This window comes from Mastacembelus armatus, chromosome 1 (genome assembly GCF_900324485.2).
Source record: "Mastacembelus armatus chromosome 1, fMasArm1.2, whole genome shotgun sequence".
In the NCBI taxonomy this organism is placed as follows: Eukaryota; Metazoa; Chordata; class Actinopteri; order Synbranchiformes; family Mastacembelidae; genus Mastacembelus; species Mastacembelus armatus.
The window spans coordinates 10,675,638-10,695,187 of NC_046633.1; the positions used below are offsets into that span (position 1 = coordinate 10,675,638).

At 40.5% G+C, this 19,550-nt stretch overlaps 2 protein-coding genes across 7 annotated transcripts in view; one reads left to right on the forward strand and one right to left on the reverse strand.

Moving 5' to 3' along the window:
• On the reverse strand, nt 1-13,286 carry n4bp2 (NEDD4 binding protein 2). 2 transcript variants are annotated; one of them, XM_026304428.1, is made up of 16 exons: nt 12,780-13,286; nt 10,790-11,822; nt 9,978-10,102; nt 9,706-9,794; nt 8,684-8,760; nt 8,412-8,532; nt 5,172-5,898; nt 4,480-4,565; nt 4,303-4,348; nt 3,755-3,987; nt 3,546-3,670; nt 3,175-3,301; nt 2,267-2,443; nt 2,006-2,174; nt 1,175-1,298; nt 1-1,082 (listed from the first exon to the last, which is right to left on the reverse strand). In XM_026304428.1, the coding sequence occupies exons 1-16, from the start codon at nt 13,030-13,032 to the stop codon at nt 1,037-1,039; spliced, it is 3,558 nt and encodes a 1,185-aa protein (XP_026160213.1). In that variant the 5' UTR covers nt 13,033-13,286; the 3' UTR covers nt 1-1,036. The 2 variants fall into 2 exon arrangements, with proteins under 2 accessions (XP_026160213.1, XP_026160212.1); XM_026304427.1 differs by having other exon boundaries at nt 5,172-7,945; nt 8,392-8,532.
• pds5a (PDS5 cohesin associated factor A) overlaps nt 8,692-19,550 on the forward strand; it is a 26,828-nt gene continuing 15,969 nt past the window's right edge. Inside the window, exons 1-2 of one of the 5 annotated variants that reach the window (XM_026304431.1) lie at nt 8,692-8,771; nt 15,871-16,023. In XM_026304431.1, coding sequence (XP_026160216.1) covers nt 15,910-16,023 — 114 coding nt within the window. In that variant the 5' untranslated portion in view covers nt 8,692-8,771; nt 15,871-15,909. Of the gene's footprint in view, nt 8,772-11,451; nt 11,472-14,844; nt 14,963-15,067; nt 15,188-15,470; nt 15,622-15,870; nt 16,024-19,550 lie in introns of those variants that run through there. The other 4 variants (XM_026304433.1, XM_026304429.1, XM_026304430.1 and 1 more) reach the window with 4 other exon arrangements.

Genomic DNA, 19,550 nt, shown 5'->3' on the forward strand with positions numbered 1-19,550 from the left:
TTAAATTGTACATAAACAGGATTTTATTTCACAATACAATATTCTCTGTAAAACCATTTGAACAAATGAATACAAAATAAAATATCTCTGTAAATAATGTATTTACAACATTTTACACAATCAGCTGTTACTGTATCTTAGTGCATATCATATAGGTGAAAAACAGAAGCAGCATTAAATCTACAAAACAATGCTAAAAAATCTGACATGTGTTCCTGCTTCCAGAAATCAGGAACATTCTTCTTGAATGAGAAGAAAACATAAGTGATTGCTGGTGTTTTACCTGAGTTTGGATGCTCATATATTAAAAGCTAAGATTTACTTGGCTTTAAGCTAAAATAAATGAAGAGTTGTGGTATGTTACAGAGGCAGATGCTAATGTAAATAACAGTCATTGCTACAGAATGCAGTGGAGGTTGTTTAAACTACACACTGACCTTTAATCATCTGCAGAATGTCAGCTTCACCTTATGGTAAGACGCAGTGTTATACTACAACCAAAGGAAAATACTCCTCCCTTTGTAAGAACTTCTAAGCTGACAATCTCTGACTGGTGACAAACTGTTTAAATTAGGTCTCAGAAAGTGTATCTTATTACTATAAACCCCAGAAAACATCCTCCAAACAGGCAATCACAATTTAAAAAATACTCGTCTCAAACATGACTAGTTAAATAACACCTTATTCCTCATGTGACCTTCCAATCAACAATATAAAACATTTTTAAATATAAAATATAAAGTACATACATTCTATCTTTACAGATGCATAAAAATACATTAAATGTGTTTCAAAGCAATTCAGTTTTGACAAAGAAAACTATTCTGATTAAGATCTAGATTAAGATTTAACCCACATATTAAATTTCAGACAACAATATGACTGATGGATAAATAGAGGAGATAGTATTAAAAATACAGGTTCAATGTAGCATAATGTAAATACTGTAATAAATGTATAGGTAGGTGAGATAAAGACAGAAAGTGGGTCGGCCTCCATAGCAGCTTTTGGTTGAATCCAATAACTCAAGTTCTTCTCACTTCAGAGAGATCAACACAAGACCTGGCTTTGGCTCAGTGAACCTGAGAGATAAAAAGATACGAGAAAAGGTGGGTGATGATGAACGTGTTGTGCATATGTATGTGTGCGTGTGTGTGCATAACTGCGTGTATACCTGTAGTGTTTGTTGGTGAGGTAGTCTATAACGGCGGGGCGGATGCGGGCCACGCCCCCCTGGCTGTGGTTCCCTCTTCCTGTGATGACAGAGAGCTGAGGTCGACACAGACCCCGCTCACAATCTAGACAGAAAGAGGCCAAAGAACAACAAAAGACACACAAACAAAGTACACAGTTAACAGGAGCAACATGTGAAAACTTTGACAGGGGCAAGAAGGCAAACCTAGAATATAGAGCTTGCTCACTGTCCTGTTTGCCCAGTTGTAAACCACGTACCAGTATCAGCCATAGTTGAAGTCTGGACTTAAGGGGCACTCCATCGATTATGTAAGTTAAGTTCAGTGAAGTTGTCATGACTTGTCATGTATATTATCCTCCGTGTCTCTGAGGAAGTTATGCATTTTTGACCATCTCGGCTGCTGCTTTTTACTTCCACACCAAGTGAACAGCACTGCAGGTTTAACAATCACTGTCGTCTCTCCCATGTTTCTTATGGCTTCATTCAGACATAAGCTACAATGGTTGCGTAATATTCAGCACCTGGTGTGCGAGAGCGAGTAGAAGAGCGAGGGAGGAGATGGAAGTTGAGATATGTATTGCAGTCGTCTTAAAAGGTAGCAGTGTTGCTGCTGCATGTTTTTCTAACAGCAATCACTTGATGCAGGTCCAAATCTAGTATGATGAATATTATGATTTAAAAATAAAAAGTAACCAGGGTACCTATTCAGCCATGGGACCAGCATCTGATATTGACATCAGATTAAAATACAGAGGTGCCTGTCTTAAAGGAGCTATATCGAATGTACACATATGGCATATTGCTAGGTACCTGTAGTTTTATCCTGCAAGACCTGGGCCAGATGCTGCAGGGCCTCATCTACATGCAGTCCATGGAGGTCCAGGATGTTACTAGGCAGCAGTGAGGAGTTCACTCTCTCAAAAATCTGAGCTGCTGCACGGTGATTGGCCTCACGCATCCGCGCCCCATGCAGGTGTCCCTAAAATGAGTAGACAGAAATTCACTTATTCTCCAGCAGATTATTTTTCACCATTTTAAAATACTTGCAAAGTACTTCACAGGTGAAAATACCTGCTGTGCGTAAAATGAGGCCACTTCTTTGCGTCCTTGCTTATATGCCTCAGCGGCCTTGGCGAAACTCTCCATCTGCCGGCTCCTCTGTAGGCTGGCCTCGGTCCTGAAATCATCATAATCTGGGTCCTCCGTATCCTGATAGTCAGGTACAATTGATTCCAGGCGCTTCTGCTTCTGACAGATTAATGAACAGAGTGATACAGACACATAATTAGGGATCGATAAAACAATTCATAACTAATATATTGTGATATGATCTTTTAGCTGCAATTTGTAGTGATGAGGGGTAAGTCATTTCACCATTTTTTCTCAAATATTCGACTTCCTGAACTGATGTTTTGTGGCTGTTTGCTTTACATGATGGCATGTGCCATTTAAAATAAAATATGATGCATTCCTGCCTTTGGTTAATACATCTGCCATTTTAAGGTTATAGATACATAGACACTTTATTCATCCCCCATGGGGGAAATTCAGATTGTCCTGTAGCTCTTATATTAACTTTAACATAGAAATGTCACTATAAAATATAAAATATTATAAAAAGATGAAGCACTGTTGCCTCACAGCAAGAAGGTCCTGGGTTCGCAACCTGGCCTTTCTGTGTAGAGTTTGCATGTTCTCCCTGTGCTTGCGTGGGTTTTTTGCAGGTACCCCGGTTTCCTCCCACAGTCCAAGAACATGTATGTCAGGTTGATTGGTGACTCTAAATTGCCCATAGGAGTGAGTGTGAGTGTGTGAGGTTGTTTTTCTCTATGTGGCCCTGTGATGGACTGGTGACCTGTCCAGGGTGTACCCCTGCCTTCCACCCAAAGAGAGCTGGGATAGGCTCCAGAAGATCCCCATGACCCTGGTTAGGAATAAGTGGGTATAGATAATGGATGGATGGATAAACAGATGAATACCTTTTCCCTCTCCTTGCTGACTGCTCTGTGGTGGACAGACGGTACAGTTTCTGGGGCGACAACTGTCTTGATGGGTTCCTCATCCAGTAAAGAACGAAGAAATAGCTCTGTTTGGCTCAGGCTGTAACTATACAAGCATAAGCACAGAGAAAGTACGGTAGTCAGGAGTCTTGCTCTGTCACACAACACATAAGATTACAATAGAAAAAAGAAAATTCCACTTCAAAACATTTTAGAGCCTCCTTTTATCTACCTTATACCTATTAGTATTGCATCCAGATGAATGTACTGTTAGCCTTGTAATGAAATGTTGAATTATGTCTGACAGACAAAACCAGAGAGCTACAGACTTAAAAATCCACTTGTCTCACTTGTGGTCTCTGAATATGTCCTGCAGGAAGTGTCTGTCAATAGTGGGGAAGAGGGAGTACAGTTGATTCTCTTTCAACAGTGTGGCTGTATCTCGTTGGTCGAGGTCTACACGACTTTGCCTATTCTGAAATTAAGAGACAGAAAGAGGTCAGGATGAGAGGAACGGGAATGAACAAGGACAATAATATTTCAAATGTTTGTGCGCTACCTTCTCCCTGTTCTGCTGCAAGAGCTGCTCCTCTTTTATAATGTCTCTAAGAGAGACATTGTTGGGGACTCGGGACACATTCCAGTGGTCCATGAAGGGCATCTGACTGTGGGCCTCTGGTTGGCTGTCCAGTGGCACGTAGCCATCTGCGGTATTCGAAAAACCGGATGCTGGCTGTGTGGGCTCTCGCAGCCCAGGTTTGGCCAGCTGTGATTTGCCCCCGTGTACTGAACCTGAACATTTAAGGAAAATGATTTAAGACAAAATGTTAGTTCTGTCTTGCAAATGTTACTCCCAGAACTAGTACCAAAAACTAATATTAATGCTTATACTAAGTACTACTAACATATACTAATACTTAATGTATTTTTCCCTTTGCTTGTTTAAAAGGACCATACTGTTAAAAAGGAAAAATGCAATAGAAATAATATGCATTGTGTGTACATTTGAATGCAGTCATACACTGAGCAATTTAAAATCCAAAGAGTATGCTCTTTGGATTTTAAATTTGTGTTATTCAGCCTGTGTGTGATTTTGTGTGAACTTACTGTCCTGAAGCAAATGAAAGGAAAGAGATGTTTGTCTCTGCCTTTCCTATAAAAGACCATGTATAGTCAGATTAACCAATGAAGACACTTAACTTCACATGCAGTAAATTAGGTTATCATGGTAGGTTTAAGCCAAGATAATGCTCTTGTTGGTTAGGTAAATGTTTAAAAATTCACCTGGATTGTTTCCTTCCACTTCTGGTGGAGTAGTTTAGCCAGGTTCATGTCCATGTGCACAGAATAGTCATCAGTGGAGCACGTGCCTGGATACAGTGAACCAGAGAACAGATGTCCTTGTGTTATTTCAGAATAGCAGAGAAGTACAAAGATATTTCGTGTTTTTTATTCAGAAATTCACCAAAGTAAACCAAAGGCCTCTGTAGGTTTCATACATAGTGGTTGGTAGATCATATAGATGCTTATGAAATACCCTTGAGATGGAAGCAACAGCTGTGTGCAGAATTTTTGAAAACGCGTGACAGTCTCGCTCACACTGCGCAGCAACTGGCCAGGTGTGTGCAGCTGTTGACTTTGAACATATCTTACCGCTCTCTAGTTTCCATTCTATTTTACAACTACTTTCATCACTTTCGGTGTGCACAACACCGTGAACGCCTCCAAAGAGAGACGGCACCAGTGTATGTGGTGTGTATCTTATTTGAACCAATAACTACGCCCCCTTCCTATGACAGCACCCTGCTGTGGCTCATCTGATCAGCTTCACTTTACACTTGAGTCTTTGTACATGAAGGCAAAATGTCCCTTAACTAGTTCACTTGAAGCATACTGACATTTTAAGGCTTGCATTGTCATTTCAGCATTAAATGTACTGCTTGCAATTTTCGGTGTGATACCTGTGTGTTAATTACCTGGATCTACTCCCACAGGACCAAACAGTTCAGCGAGCTGTAGTGCCAGCTCAGTGGGTAGTTTCAGCTCCACACTCTGAATGTCCAGATGTCTGCCCCTTCTCTCCTCCTGGTGCCTCTTTTCACTGCTCTCCTCCTTCCTCCCTTTTTCCTCTCTCTCCATCTCCTCTAGCTCCATCTGCAGCAGCCGGTGGATCTCATCCATGCTGGCAATCTCATCCTCAGTCACAACCACTGACTCCTCAATCACCACTCCATCATCTGAGCTCCAACCCCAAGCGCCAACTTCTAGGTCAGATTCTGATATTTCTTTGTGTTCAAACTTTTTAAATTTCTCTCTCTCTTCTGTTGCTTCAGGCAGGTAAAGCTCTGTTTGAGGAGACTTTTCTAATTCTGATGTTGTATCAGGATGATCTTTCTTACTACCTGGAGCAGCTACACCTTCAAAACTTGGTAAGCAAGTGTCACTGCAGCTCCTGTTTGACTCACTAACTGTTACAGGCGTAGACTGCTCAGTGCCCTCCTCACACCTAGATGGCCCTCCTTCCTTTGGCAAATCTTCAGACTGGCATTCATCTAACACTTTTGCACATGACCTGGTTTCTGTGACCTCACCTAAATCGTCACATAGACTGGGTGTGTTCTGGTCATCCTCACCACCAGAACCATTCTTCTCCTCCTCACCATCCTCATCTCTAAAGAAGCTCTCACCAGAGTCCAGCAGCAGGTTGGTGGTCCATTCCAGGTCTTGATGGCATTTGTCATACAGATCTTCTAATGAATCAACACTAACTAGTTTAAAATGACGGCTCAGAATGTGAAGGCTCTCAAGACGGTCTTGAGTTGCCCCAAGTGTCTTCTCCTCCACTTGTGTGCCTTTCTCATGCACCACACGGTAGGGTATCTCTTTGTGGCCAGAGGGGTCAACTGCAACCACTGCAGTAAGGGCAGTGGATACCGCTGGCACGAATCGAGAAGAATTGGCAGACAGGGCCGTGAAGTCACTGGAGTGGCTGCATTCAGGGACAACTTTGTCAGGCTTGCCTTGATGATTCACCCGCCACAAAAGGGCAAAGTCTTGAGGTTCTGTCTGTGTGAAACAGCCTGTGTCTACCAGAGCAAGAGGGGAAGTAGGTTGCAGGGGAGCGTTAGAGCTGGACTTCATGAACAGGTCAAAGTTTGGTTTAAGGTTGAAGCCAGTGTTACAGTCAGAACTGCAGTTAGATTTAACATCTGTATTAATGCTATTCTGACTACTGGTTATATTTTGAGCCATGGTGTTGGTGGATTCGAGAGTATTCACTGAGGGAGCAGGACAGTTTTGAGTGAAGGTGAGGGCTAGCTTGCACTGTTTCCCTGATCTGCGACCGTGATGCTGCTTCTTCTCCTGACTGCCTCTGCTGAAAGCACTGCATTCTGTTTCCACAAAGCCCTCACATGCAGGACTCCAACACACCCCACTACCTTGGCTGTCTTCAGCTTCAGTTCTAATCGCCTCTGTTCCTCTAGATCTGTCATCCTCTGTGCCGTTATCACTATCAGTATGACCACCTCCACACCCTTTACCAACTTCATCTGCAATATTATTGCTTCCCACTTCATTATGGAAAACACTAATCTCTGCAGCTTTGGAGGTAACCAATAAATCATCAGTAGTAGCAGAGTGATGACTTATGCCGTTTGATTTCAAATTCACAATTTCTCTGCCAACCCCTGACATGTGATCATTCTCTCCTGTTGCACAACCTGCTTCATTTTCAGTTTTAATTTCCTCCCCATTATTAAATTTTCTGGCCTTGCAAGAGTCAACTGGCTTCCAGTCTAACACACAGTCAGGCAATTCACATCTGCTGCTTTTACCCATCTTCACGTTTTGCTCTCTCGCTTCAGTATCAGATCCACTACCTTGTGTTTCCTCAAACCTGCCACCTGCGTCCTCTTCATCCTCCCTTACTTCTACAGAGCTTTGGGAAAGGGAGGATGAATGAGTAGAGCTGGTATAAATGGGAGCTACACCTGTTTGAATAAGGTCAAGAAGCTTCTGAAATTCTGTTAAATCAGGTCCAGACTGCGCTTTGATTTTATTTTCAGTAGCTACTTGAAACACATCTTCATCTACCTTCCCATTTCCTTCTATGTGCCTTTCTCTTCTCCTCACTTGTCGCTGCTCAAGGGACACTTCACAAGGCCAATCCCCTACAAAGTCCAAAATCTCTCCCTTTTCTGCCTCATCCCTCAACACCTCAACCCCTTCTGCAGCTATTTCTTTATTTTCTTTCTCCTTTGCCTCACTCTTTGATTGGTTAGTATCCTTCACCAGATCTGCAGGCTCCTTCCTGTCAAAACAAGACCTCCTGCTTGGCCTTTCTCTCCTCGTCCTCTGTCCAATAGACTCGGAGAAAGCAACAGGTATTTCATCACTACTGTGATCTTCATTCATTGCTGATTCCCTAATGCAGTCAGGGATTCTCTGACCTCCTGCTGAATTATTCAGGCCTAACTGGGCATCCAATTCAGAATCTAATTCGCCCAAATCCATGTCATTATCCTTATCGGAAATATCACGGTTTTCCAGGCATCTCCCAGTAGGCAGGAAATTGAGTGACTCAGTAGATTTGTGGGTGCTGTCTTCCAGCATTGCCACTTCACTAGAATGACCAATAGATGACACATCAGGGAGGGAGGAAAAGAGCTGTGAGCGGGATTTCTTACAATCCTCAGTTAATCCAGGCTGTTCAACCAGGTCAGGACAAGGTGTTTCAGAGGATACTGGCCTGAAGAAAACAAGTGAGCTATGAATGACACAGCTGCCATAACTAATGCACAGTATATTGGTGTTTACTGGTCTGCCGTGGTAGTAATTTCTTAGAAATTTGTATATTGAATTGCAACAGATACATATGGCTGGTAATTACATGTGCATAAATTAGCCATTTATACTTATTTTAACAACATTTTATTAAAAAAAAAAAAAAAAAATGAATCAGTTGATATCCAACACTAAAAGCATGTACACTTCTAAAAACCGTGGTAACTGAAGAAACAGAATATTCATTTAAGGCAACAGTGTGAAAAGAAAGCTATCTATTCTGCAGCAGTAAAACTGCAATTATATTTAAAACTATCGGACAATAAGTTTTACGTCTTTTATAAACACAATGTGATACAATGAGTTAAAAGCAAATTTGTATCAAGACAAGTGTTTTTGAGTGAAACTCACCTTAGTTTCCTGTTCTCCACATGGAGGCACTGTTTCCACTCAGGCATTTGTGAGCCCATAATAGTCTGCACTGTGACGAAGCGATCATATCCATTAAGCATGCGGCGGATCGTTTCCACTTGAACATTATGTGTGGTGCGTCTGCACATGCACAAACATACATGCACACACCCAGAATGAAACAAATAAAAGACTTAAAACTGCAATCTTCAATGCATTTTTCTCTTACAAATTAACATTTTGTTTCAATCAAGGTAAAAACATATAGTACAATAATTCCTTTCTCTCTCACCTCTGCAGTTCTCTGGGCTTGTTCTTCCACCAGGTTTCTGGTTCTCGGAACAGCACTTTATATCCATATTTCAGCGCCTGAGACAGATGTAAGGACCAATCTTTTTTTTTTTTTTTTTACGGTTCAAAGCAAATCAAACATGTTCAAATGTCATACAATCTGTTTTGCTCTACAAACATGGTCATGTCAATGTTACAGATGTTACAGGATGTGGACGTAAACTGAACTGGATAGCTATAAGACAAGAGTGTAACTGGCGTTAAGCCTTCTATTTAGACTGTCACAACTAAAGATAATACAGTTGCCACCGTGATAACTTTCCAGAGTTGTAAAAAAGCATCAAACACATAAATCCATTCCCCCAACTGGACCTCTTAGATTTCATTTCATTGTCTCACCAGTACATGAAATAACACATCCCCTCAAACTCAGCTCCTTCATTGTATTAACATGCATGTCTGTGTGAATTCACACATTATTAAACACATTAAAGGCTCCTCAGACAGCAAACTACCGCACAACAGTTAATACTGAAGCAAAATTGAATTGAAAGTTATCACAATGTTTTTTTTTGTCACCTAAACAACCATGAATTCATTGATCATTGAAATGTAAGTTGAAATAAGATATTCATTTTGCAAAGTAATCTATCAGGAATGTGTGTGTGCGTTTGTATGTACTTGATTGACCATTCTATTGTTTTGTGAGATTATGTTGTGTTGCAAGAGAAGTTTAGCAAGACATTACATTTATTCAGGATGACACTGCATGGTTCTGCCAGGGTCTGCTTGTGTGTTGGCATCTAGTTGCTTTGAGGAATAAACACCACTTAAATGATTGTGCGTCTCTCCCCCCCCCCCCCCACACACACACACACACGGCTTATGTTGTTCTGAATGCAGACTAAACCACCAACAGTGTCATGAGAGTTTTATGAAATTCTTCTTCAGAGCAATAAGTGCAACACTTAGTCAAATGAGCTTTGTTATTGTGCTGGATAAACTTGTGGAAAACTGACTGACCTGAATCACATAGGGTTTCATCTCCCAGGCCTGCATGTTGGTATTGTCAATGATGATGGGGTTAGTGTCGTTCCCAAATGCTTCCTTGGCTATGGAGTGAAGTTTGCGTAAGAGAGACAGCACAGAGGAAACAAAGTATTTCTTGTTTTAGAACAACTGGGATAAAAAAGAAACACATTACATTCAGATAAAAATGATAACAGTCAATTACATAGATAAAACCATCTTAAAATCTTAATAGACTTTACTTTTCTCTTTTCTTTTCTTTTTACCTCGTTCATGGTTCCACACATGGGCCTCCCCCAGAGCTGTGGGGTCAAACTGATATTTTCCATGGTGAAAGAAATAGTCATCAGTGCTCAGTATAACTCCACCTTGGTTATGCTGTAACAAGGTTCTACAGGGAGACACAGGCATACACAGAATCATAAGATTGTAATCATGTGGTATTGGCTGGAATAATGTTTCTAAACATATAACTCTTCACATAATACTAGTTTTGTTGTAAACTTGTCAAGTGTCAACACTGCAGACAGAGGTTTCAAGGGTATTCATTTTAATATTAATGCTGGTTACTGTCCTTAACAACCCTGCTTCCAATTATAAGTTTTAAAAAAAAAAAAAAACTACTACTAACTCATTTCATGCTTCAGCACCTGAAGGGACAAGCTAAAAATAGCTAAAGAACTCTTACTTTGATAATTTGACATTTAAAAAAAAAAAAAAATCTATATTAATCATACTATTTATGAATTTGTAATACTAGAAGAGGTAAACACTTTCCCTCAAATATGTCTTGTTTATCTGTTGACACGAGCAAGCAAATTATTACAAAGAGAAAGATAAAAGAATTGGGTGTATTACCAGCCTAAGTGTAACAGTACATTTAAATAGCAAATCATAAACAAAAAAAGGTAACAATTAAGTCTGATTTTTTAGCTCATTAAAATAAAAGATTAGAAATAGGATTTTTTTTTTTTTTTTAATAAATGGCTGTTTCTTATTCTGGCATTACTGGAGCACAAATAATTCTGCACTCTATAATTGCAAACTCAATAGTGTATTACTATCCAAACATTCACACCTTGCCATAGTCGTCTTGCCAGATCCTGGAGCCCCACGCAACAGCACAAGCACTTTTCCTTCCAAACGAAATTTGCTGTACTGGGCAGGAGGCTGTGGAGCAGCAGGCAAGGCCCATGATTTTGGAATAGTAGCAAAAGGTTTGAGAGGAGCTCGACTGACATGGGTTTCACCCAGCCAGGGAGAGGCATGTCTGTGTTGGCTGAACCAGTTGGAAGGTGGTTGGGCTACGGGGGTGATGAAGGCTGGGTCTGGGTTTGCATGGACACGGGGAGAAAACTCTGGTGCCTCCAGGTTCCAGACAGATGACAAATAGCCAAGCGGCCCCTGATTCACCGCGTTGGCCTTAAATCTTGCACCTCCGACAACTGTGTCAGAGGACAGAACCTGCTCTGAAAGACAGTGTGGTGGGTGTTGCTTTTTATACACCTGGAAAGCTGATGGACGTCCTGAAGCTGCCAGGTCCAAAGGAGGTATCTGCTTGTCCACAGTTGTCTGTGTCGTCAGATGGGTAAAATCCACCACCAACTCCTGCCTCTCTGTGGTCTCATCTTTCCAAGTGCTGAGCTGGTCGAGCGGAGAGGAAGCACCAGACATATGCTCCACTAGGCTGCCCACTGAGCCTGGCTCCCTGGCAGAGGGCTTTCTAGGTCTAGGCTCCAGGCTGGACTGAAGCAGTTCAGGTAGGGCCTGCTGTGGAATTGGTGGTGGAGGGAAAGAAGAAAGGGAAACACCAGCAGATAAATGCTGACTGCCTAGATTGTGCTCCTTTCCAACACCTTGCTGTGCGGTTAGTGTCTCTAGCTCCTGATCAACTAGCACATCCAACTCGTCTGTCAGGAGATTAATAGATGAAGGAGAGGGTGGCTGCTGTGATGGTTTGAAGGAGTCTGGGTCTCGTCTAGGTTCAGAAAAGTGGTGGGGGCTGAGCAGGGCTGCAGCAGTGCGCTCAAAGCCACAGACACGAGAAGGAACAGGGGCTGCAACTTCAGCAGCCACAGACAGCTCCAAGAGGGAGTCCATCGCATGCTCAACTAGGACACAAACACCAGGAAAATCAAATAAGCAAGATACTCAATTTGATGATATTATATCTTTGATATTAAATGCTTAAATTTTTCATGGTTTGAGTGTAATTTTAATGTCAGTAACAAGAAATGGAATGACTCCACAGGCAAAAACACAAAAGAAACTTCAGGACAAGTATTAAAAACAAAAAATTATCACATCAAAGATGTAACATATGATTCATATCTTAAAGACAAGAATAAGAACAATACATTTAGATATACATTACATTTAAAGACTAAAAAGTATAACTGAAGTATTTTATTTATTTTAATATTCAATCTCTACTCAGTTTCAGATCAGCTTCACTGTCCAACTTTTGCCCCTTTGCTCGGTAAACCTGACACTGAAGATTAATACGGTGCAGCTGCTGATAAGCAGTAAACCTTTGTAAACTCCTACTGCTGGATCTGTTCAGTGATTGGACCAGGGATTACTAAGTGTGCCAACTTTAAATTGTTGCTGCTGAGAAAAAAGATCTGGAACAGCCTTTTACTGTGTAATCAGCTCACTCAGCAATGCCTTTGTTTGTTATTACTATTATTGCTGACTTCAGAGGACCTTACTGGTGTTACATAAACGTTCAGTCACTGATACTGGTGTATAAACCGTAGCTTGTCTTTTCTGTGTATTGCAGACGCAGGGAGTGGTATTTTCATAGCTCATATAAACAGCCAAAACAGGTGGAAGAATGTGGTGAATCAAGACATGCAAGGTGTAGCTTTACATAACTGCTGATACAGTCAATAACAATAATAATAGTAAAACACACGGGGCCGCCACAGTCAACTTTGGTAGCAAAAGGCTTTGCCTCATCATAAACACACAGCTAACGAGCTACCCAGCTAACTGGTTAGCCCAGTTTAGCGTTCCCAATAGTCACCCAGCAGGTTGGGCACCTGGTCTTCCGTTTTCTGGTTTACCTTTAAAATCACACTCTGACAGCACGATGTATATAACTTCAGGATCCAGGTGTGAGAACATCTCCTGCATGTTTTTGACGATGTTTTCCTTGGCGGAGCTGGTTAACCCGCTGCTGGACGGAGAGCTGTTCGCCATTACTCCGTCATATCCCTGAGGTGGTCGATAAGCCGTGGTGTTCCCAAGGCTCCCCCCTTCTGACGGCCCAATGGGGACTCTGGCCGGGCTCTGGCCGTTTTTCTTTCTCCGGGGCATTTCGAAGTCGAGCCGGTTACTCTCATTAGCGGCTAAACTGAGCTAACTAGCTAATGTTAAGTAGCCGAGGAGCTACAAACAAAAAGTCCGCAGCTACAAACATACTAACTTTACTGTAATATCGGTTAGAGTAAATAAAGTCCAAGAAGTCAGTGTTAAGTATGTAGCAGCAGTCCAAGTGGTGCAAACACATCAGAAAATAGAAACTGAACCAAGAGCGAAAGCGAAGTTAACACCGGAAGTCAGCACTTCACAATAAAATGTTGGCCTGTATATAACATGCTCCTCTGGACTCACCCAATTATGTCTGAACTGCTGTAATGAGATAATTTAGGTAAAAGTACTGACACAGCAATGCAAAGCTACTCAATGACAAGCACTGCATTTAAAATGTAACATAAAATATCAGAAAATTGTACTCAATCGATGAAACATAAACTTGTATTTACAGTACAAAATCTCTTACATGGGTTTATATTGTACTTTTTGTAGTTTTTGCCATTTTTTTTTACTGTTTTTGTGAAGTAATTATGGATAAGTGTATACTTAAACTAGATTATTCTTAGTGATGCAGTAACATGTAAGTGATATAGCTGGTGAAGGTGTTGCTAAGTTATTTAATAATTTATTCTGAGTAATTTGATCTATAAAACACATAATCCTTTATAAACAGGGCATATTTTATGTAAAATCTAGTAACTTACCAATAAATGTAGTAGACTGTAAAATGTTTTTCTCTGAAACATAGTAAGCTAAAGTTGCATGAAGTGGAAACACACCATTAAAGCACAAGTGCACACCAAAATTATACAATATATATGATATTGGAAACATGTTTAAGTACATGTATACGTGAAATACCCAACTGGAATTTTATATATTATATTATATATCACATTTGATATATATCATATTGAACTGAGGTTTCAAGTATTATATGCCTGTTTCTACATGATATGCATTGTGAAAACAATTCATATATATACATATTGTAGAAATTTTCAATTAATTCTGCTTAATATGCATGGACAATCCAGCACCTGTACTATACAGGCATTTCCCCCTGTGTATTACTCTGTAATACTACTACCATTGTACAGTGCATGTTCAATACATAGTATGAATCACTTCATTTTCTTACACAAGAACATTTTTATGGATGTGCTATCAAATTTTACAGGTCAGACTGAGCCTATAATTAGGAGTGCAATCAGCAGAATATAACGTCATATCATATAGTACTGAAACGATCAAATATAAGTTAATCTGAGTATTTGCAGAAAATCAGCAGATGGTCTGCAGCGCTCTCGACATGGGTACATTTGAAACTTAGTGAATTGCACCAGTTGACCACCAGGTGTCACTACTCTCACCGATTCACTATTTATGGAGAAAGTTAAGGTCCCGAATTTGTTATAGCCACTAGTAACTATAATAGTAGAGAGAATAATGACAAGAAATAACCTGTAATCAGTAGTAGCAGAAATAAGTCGGTCCGTCACTTTATCTCTTTACAATATTGCAATGATGTAGACTATTACATTTACGATGATAACGTTAATATTAGTATTAGGTGGAGGCGGGAGGCTATTTTTTAATTGTGATTTTTATACACGTACCACAAAATGTGTATAATCTCAGTATATGTGTAACTATAGACAGACTGACTGAATTTAGGTTAAAAAAAAAGGCTGACACCTACGGCCGATAGTTTATCTGTAAACCACAGCCTGCATGAGAAAGTGAAGCGAGCTGTTTGTTTCTGACTCCCGCCATGTAGTTGGGGGTGCAGTACTACTGTGAGACCGAGGGGGGCGCTCGACACTCAGCCTTCACACAGACAGCACTGACTGAACGGACAGAGAGCTTTGTGCCGAAAACTAAACCCAACCTGTGTCAGACTAATGAATTAAAACGGCCCACTTGAGAGGTAAATACTAACGAAGAAATGCTTGGCAAATACCCAGGGGTTTTATTCGTGGCTGTGTATTTGAAAATAGACCAATTCTGCATTTGTTAGTGTGTTCAAAATCATCCGTGAGGGCAAGTTGGTTGTGAGAGAGGAGGGCTCACGGCGACGGTAGCAGCCCTTCTTCGCCTGTAAACTAGCGGCAGTACGGAGCGATGCGTTGAAGTTGAAAAAAGACAGTAACAAGTAAATTAGCTTCATTTTTAAACTTCATAAAGTAGTTGCAGTTGTCGGAAACCACAGAAACTGACCACGGGCATGGCTGTTTTTAGCAAAGATGATCAGATACTTCACTTCCTCCGTGGTTGTAGCTGGAGATGTGATGGGTACCTGAATAGTTTGCGGCCTAGGCTAGCAATTAGGCTAACCTGTTAGCTAGCTCGGCTAACGTGCTTTAGCCGCTCGCTGCTAACATGACTTCCTTCCCGCAAAATGCTAGCTAGCCAGTAGCTTACTAGCTAATTTGATAACCTGTATGACAGTAGACATTACACCGTCTGCTCTCGTGTTGCTTTTAAAGTTGTTTTCCGACAACTTAGTGGGTCAAATAGCTGTAAGGTTACCGAAATAGCAGTCGAGCTTGTCTCTGCAGCTGTACGGTGTTTGATTAGAAATTTACGGTAAATATGGAGCTGATGTTTAGCTGGGGCATTTTAGCATGTGAGCTAATAATACACACAGTGCTGGTTTAATATTGGCTTTGTGATTGAAAAGTTTTCTCGATTGAAATATCGATAAGTAAACACATACGGTTTTATCAATTTTGGCGGGCAAAATTGATAATTGGCAAATGAGAATGATGCTTAAAACGAGGTTTTTGGTAAGTGCGGTAGCATGGTTGTGTTGAACTTCTGTTTTTTGACCCATAGAGGCCAGTAGAAGACCGTGTGGACTACACATAAACAAGCATGGAGTTCCCGCAACAACAGAAACCAGCGGGGGACGGAAAGATCGTCTATCCTCCCGGAGTAAAAGAGATTACGGACAAAATCAGCAACGATGAAGTGGTCAAACGACTGAAGGTATGATGATGAGATGAGATGCTGTCGGGAGACGTTCTCTGCTAACCTTAACCTCATGTGTCAGTGTCCAGCCCCTGACACAACGCCAAAACGTTCCCAACTTTGTACAGCACTGGACATTAAGTAATGAGAGGGCATTTATTGTTTTAGGCAATTCTCCCAGTCCTCCATCTGTAAATAACACTCACAAATTCTCTCATCCCTGACAAAGTATTATGATGATTTTGAATCTGAGTGTGACGTCCATTTGAAAAAGTAATTACTGTTGTTTGTAAGTGTTGAAGGCTCAAAGTTCTCTGTCCCTTTATCTTAGTCTCTTAAGGCTGAAAATGGGATGATACCAAATTGTAAAAACGAGAAAAGTAAACATTACACACTGAAGCTATTTTACTGCAAAGGACCAAAACGGTGATTGCTTTTTGACTGAATAAAGCGTCTGAGACAAAGGATCAAGTAACTAAAACCTTTGACCTATATCAGCAGGACCCGTATAGTCAATTGAGTATAGCACATTAGCATTCTCAATATTAAAACATGCTAAATCTTCCCTGAAATGTTTAATTTGAACTTTCTTAAGCAAAGGGAATATATGCTAAATATGCAAATAGCCTCTGGTCTCTTTGTCAGCGTTGTGAAGTGGTTCTGACACGGCTGTGTTTCATGTTCAAGTTCAGTTCAGTGTATAAATGGGCAATAATCTATTATTCCAGGACCATCACTGAATGCCAGTTTGATTATTTTATATATGACTTGTCATACATTTGTCAAATTAAAAATTCACTCAGTTAGCAGTTTATCAGATATTCCTTTGTAAAGGTGTAACGATCTGTAGTTTGTGGCGTCTGTGAACTTTACTGCATTAGACAGATGTTTCTGTTATTTCTGGTTACGACTGGGGGCAGTCGTGGCCTAATGGATAGGTAGTTGGACTTGTAACCTGATAATTACACGTTCGAGTCTCAGATGGGTTGGTGGGACAGTGTGAATAGCCAGCACCCTGTCTACCCTCAATACCACGATTGAGGTGAGACCCTTGAGCAAGGCACCGGACCCCCAACCGCCCCGCCCCCCGGTGCTGCAGTGCATTCACTGGTGCATTCACACCACCCAAGGTATGTGTTCACCTTGGGTGGTAATTGAAATGTGGATCTATTAAAAAATGTGGTAATTGTGGGACTAATAAGGGTAATAACTTAACTAACTTAACTTATTTAGCTTTGCCTCTCTGATGTAACTAATATAAGACAGATTTGGTGAAAGTGTCAGCAAGTAGTTGCCTATTTACACATCTAGGAACATTTACGGAACATTTGGAGTCATGTTTGTGATCACCAATATATCTGGCTCTTTAACTGCTAAAGGCTCCACTATGTTCTCCAGATGCTGTAGTTGGTTTCAGCATTGCAGGTTTCCAGTCCAGAGTCTACAGATTTCATTCAGAATCCACTCAATCAGTATAGCAAATTGTTTTTTGATTTGAGTATTGCATAACCATTTGCCAGAATATGCTTCTAAACTGAACTGAAAGACAACTTTATCAGTGTAGTTGCAGGTTTAAGTTTCATATTATATGTCTCTGAAGTCTGAGTGGATTCTGTCCTTGTATTATGAGTCTCATCCTGCCCTTTGTCGTTTTGGCTTTGTGCCTGGAGCGCCGCCGCTGAATTAAGGTAGATTTTACATGGAGTCTGGGAGCCATATTATTGGTCTAAACATTGTTTTTATCTGCTTGACTGTCATCAGATACACCACTCCATTTTTAATTCTTAATGATTTGGACATAAATGTATTCCCTTTGTGACTAGCCAAAGTTAGAATGTGTAGGAGTAACTAGCAAGCTAAGTTAGTCAGGCATTAAAGACAAATGAAACAATGCATGGCATAATAAATACACATCCAGAATGATATTTTTGGAAAACCACTACTGGATACATTTATATAAAAAGCCAAGCTTAATACAAAAGATGTATTAAGCTTGGGGGTTGGAGCCAATCCTAGCAGGCACTGGGTGAGAGAGAGGGTACAGCCTGGACAGGTCACCAGTCCATCACAGAACTGACACATAGAGACAATTACTCAGTCAGATGAGAATATTAATACTAGCACATGGTTGAAATCTTGTCACTGACCACTAGTGGAGACTCCGCAAAGTTACTTTACCATACTAAAACTTTGTATTAATTATTGAACTTTAGAGGTGCTGATAGCAATGATTTACCTTTGGAAAGAGTGGCAGGCTAGTTGTTTCCCCAGTTTCCGGTCTTTATGTTAAGCTATGCTAACCAGCTTTGTAGACAAAATGGTATTATGCTCGGCAAGATAGTGAATAATTATATTTCCCCAAATTGTAGTCTTGCCCCTAAATACTAAGGCATGACTTCAGAAGATGCATCTTCCTCACTGAGCAGACAACCTAATTCACTTCTATATAATTTTAGATACTATCATTGTACATTATAGTGATTGAATGTTTCTGTTAACCAGATTAGTTTTTTAGACCAACAACATCCTGTATTACACAACCCTGGGGACTGTGTTGGTAAGCTTTGTTGCCAGCTAGGATAGGCGAAGCCAACTCCAGTCCTCAACTGAACACACTTGATCCAACTAATCAGCAGCTTTAGGGCAGGGATAGTTGGAAAACAAGCAGGACAGTGGCCCTCAAGGACAACAGCTGGCTACCCCTGAGCTAGGTATTGAAATACTACCCAGTCTGAGAGAATAAACTGAGAACAGAGAAATGAGTTTGTAGACTTATCTGGAACCCACCTCTGCCCAGATGTGTGTCTGTAAAGTTATCACAGAAACTATTTTAGCTGCTTTTGTTAAGATTTCCCGATAAACAGAATTGCCATGTCTAAAAATAAAAAAAACACCAGAAACATGCGTTTGCTGTTAAATTATAAAATTTGGTGGGTCCCATTCTACTTTTTACTTTTTCTATTTTACTGTTGTGGCACCACTCTGCAATACTAGCCATATAGAAATGAATGAGGGGTTGTTTTTTTTTTTTTCTTAAACAGTACATTTGATTTAAACGCACCCAAAGGGTTCAGTACACAGACTAACATGTTTGAAATACATGAAGGAAGTGCAAGGAATGGTGTTTTTTTTTTTTTTATCTCCAAGAAGGAAATGGTTGTAGCTTCACAGTTAGCTAGATAGTATCAGAGCAGCTTGCATGAATTACATGGTTAAATTGTGGCTTATTTTCAGTTAAACATTTAACAAAAACAGCAACTGTTGTCAGATTTCCGCCTTTGCATCATGCGGCTGTTTGAAAATGTGTCACTAAGTTGGTAGTTTATTAGGTGCCCCTTGCTAACAGTCCTGCAATAAATCCTCCCTTTATGAGGGTGATAACATAAAGGTTTTGTTCAAACCGTTTTAGGAAGATGTTGATTCAATTGTATTATAATTTTGCAGTTTGTGCTGCTGTTATAGAGAAGTGTGCATGTTACTTATACCAGCCTCACTGATATGAATGTGCTGGGCAGAATAATAGAAATGTCTGCACTATAACGTAG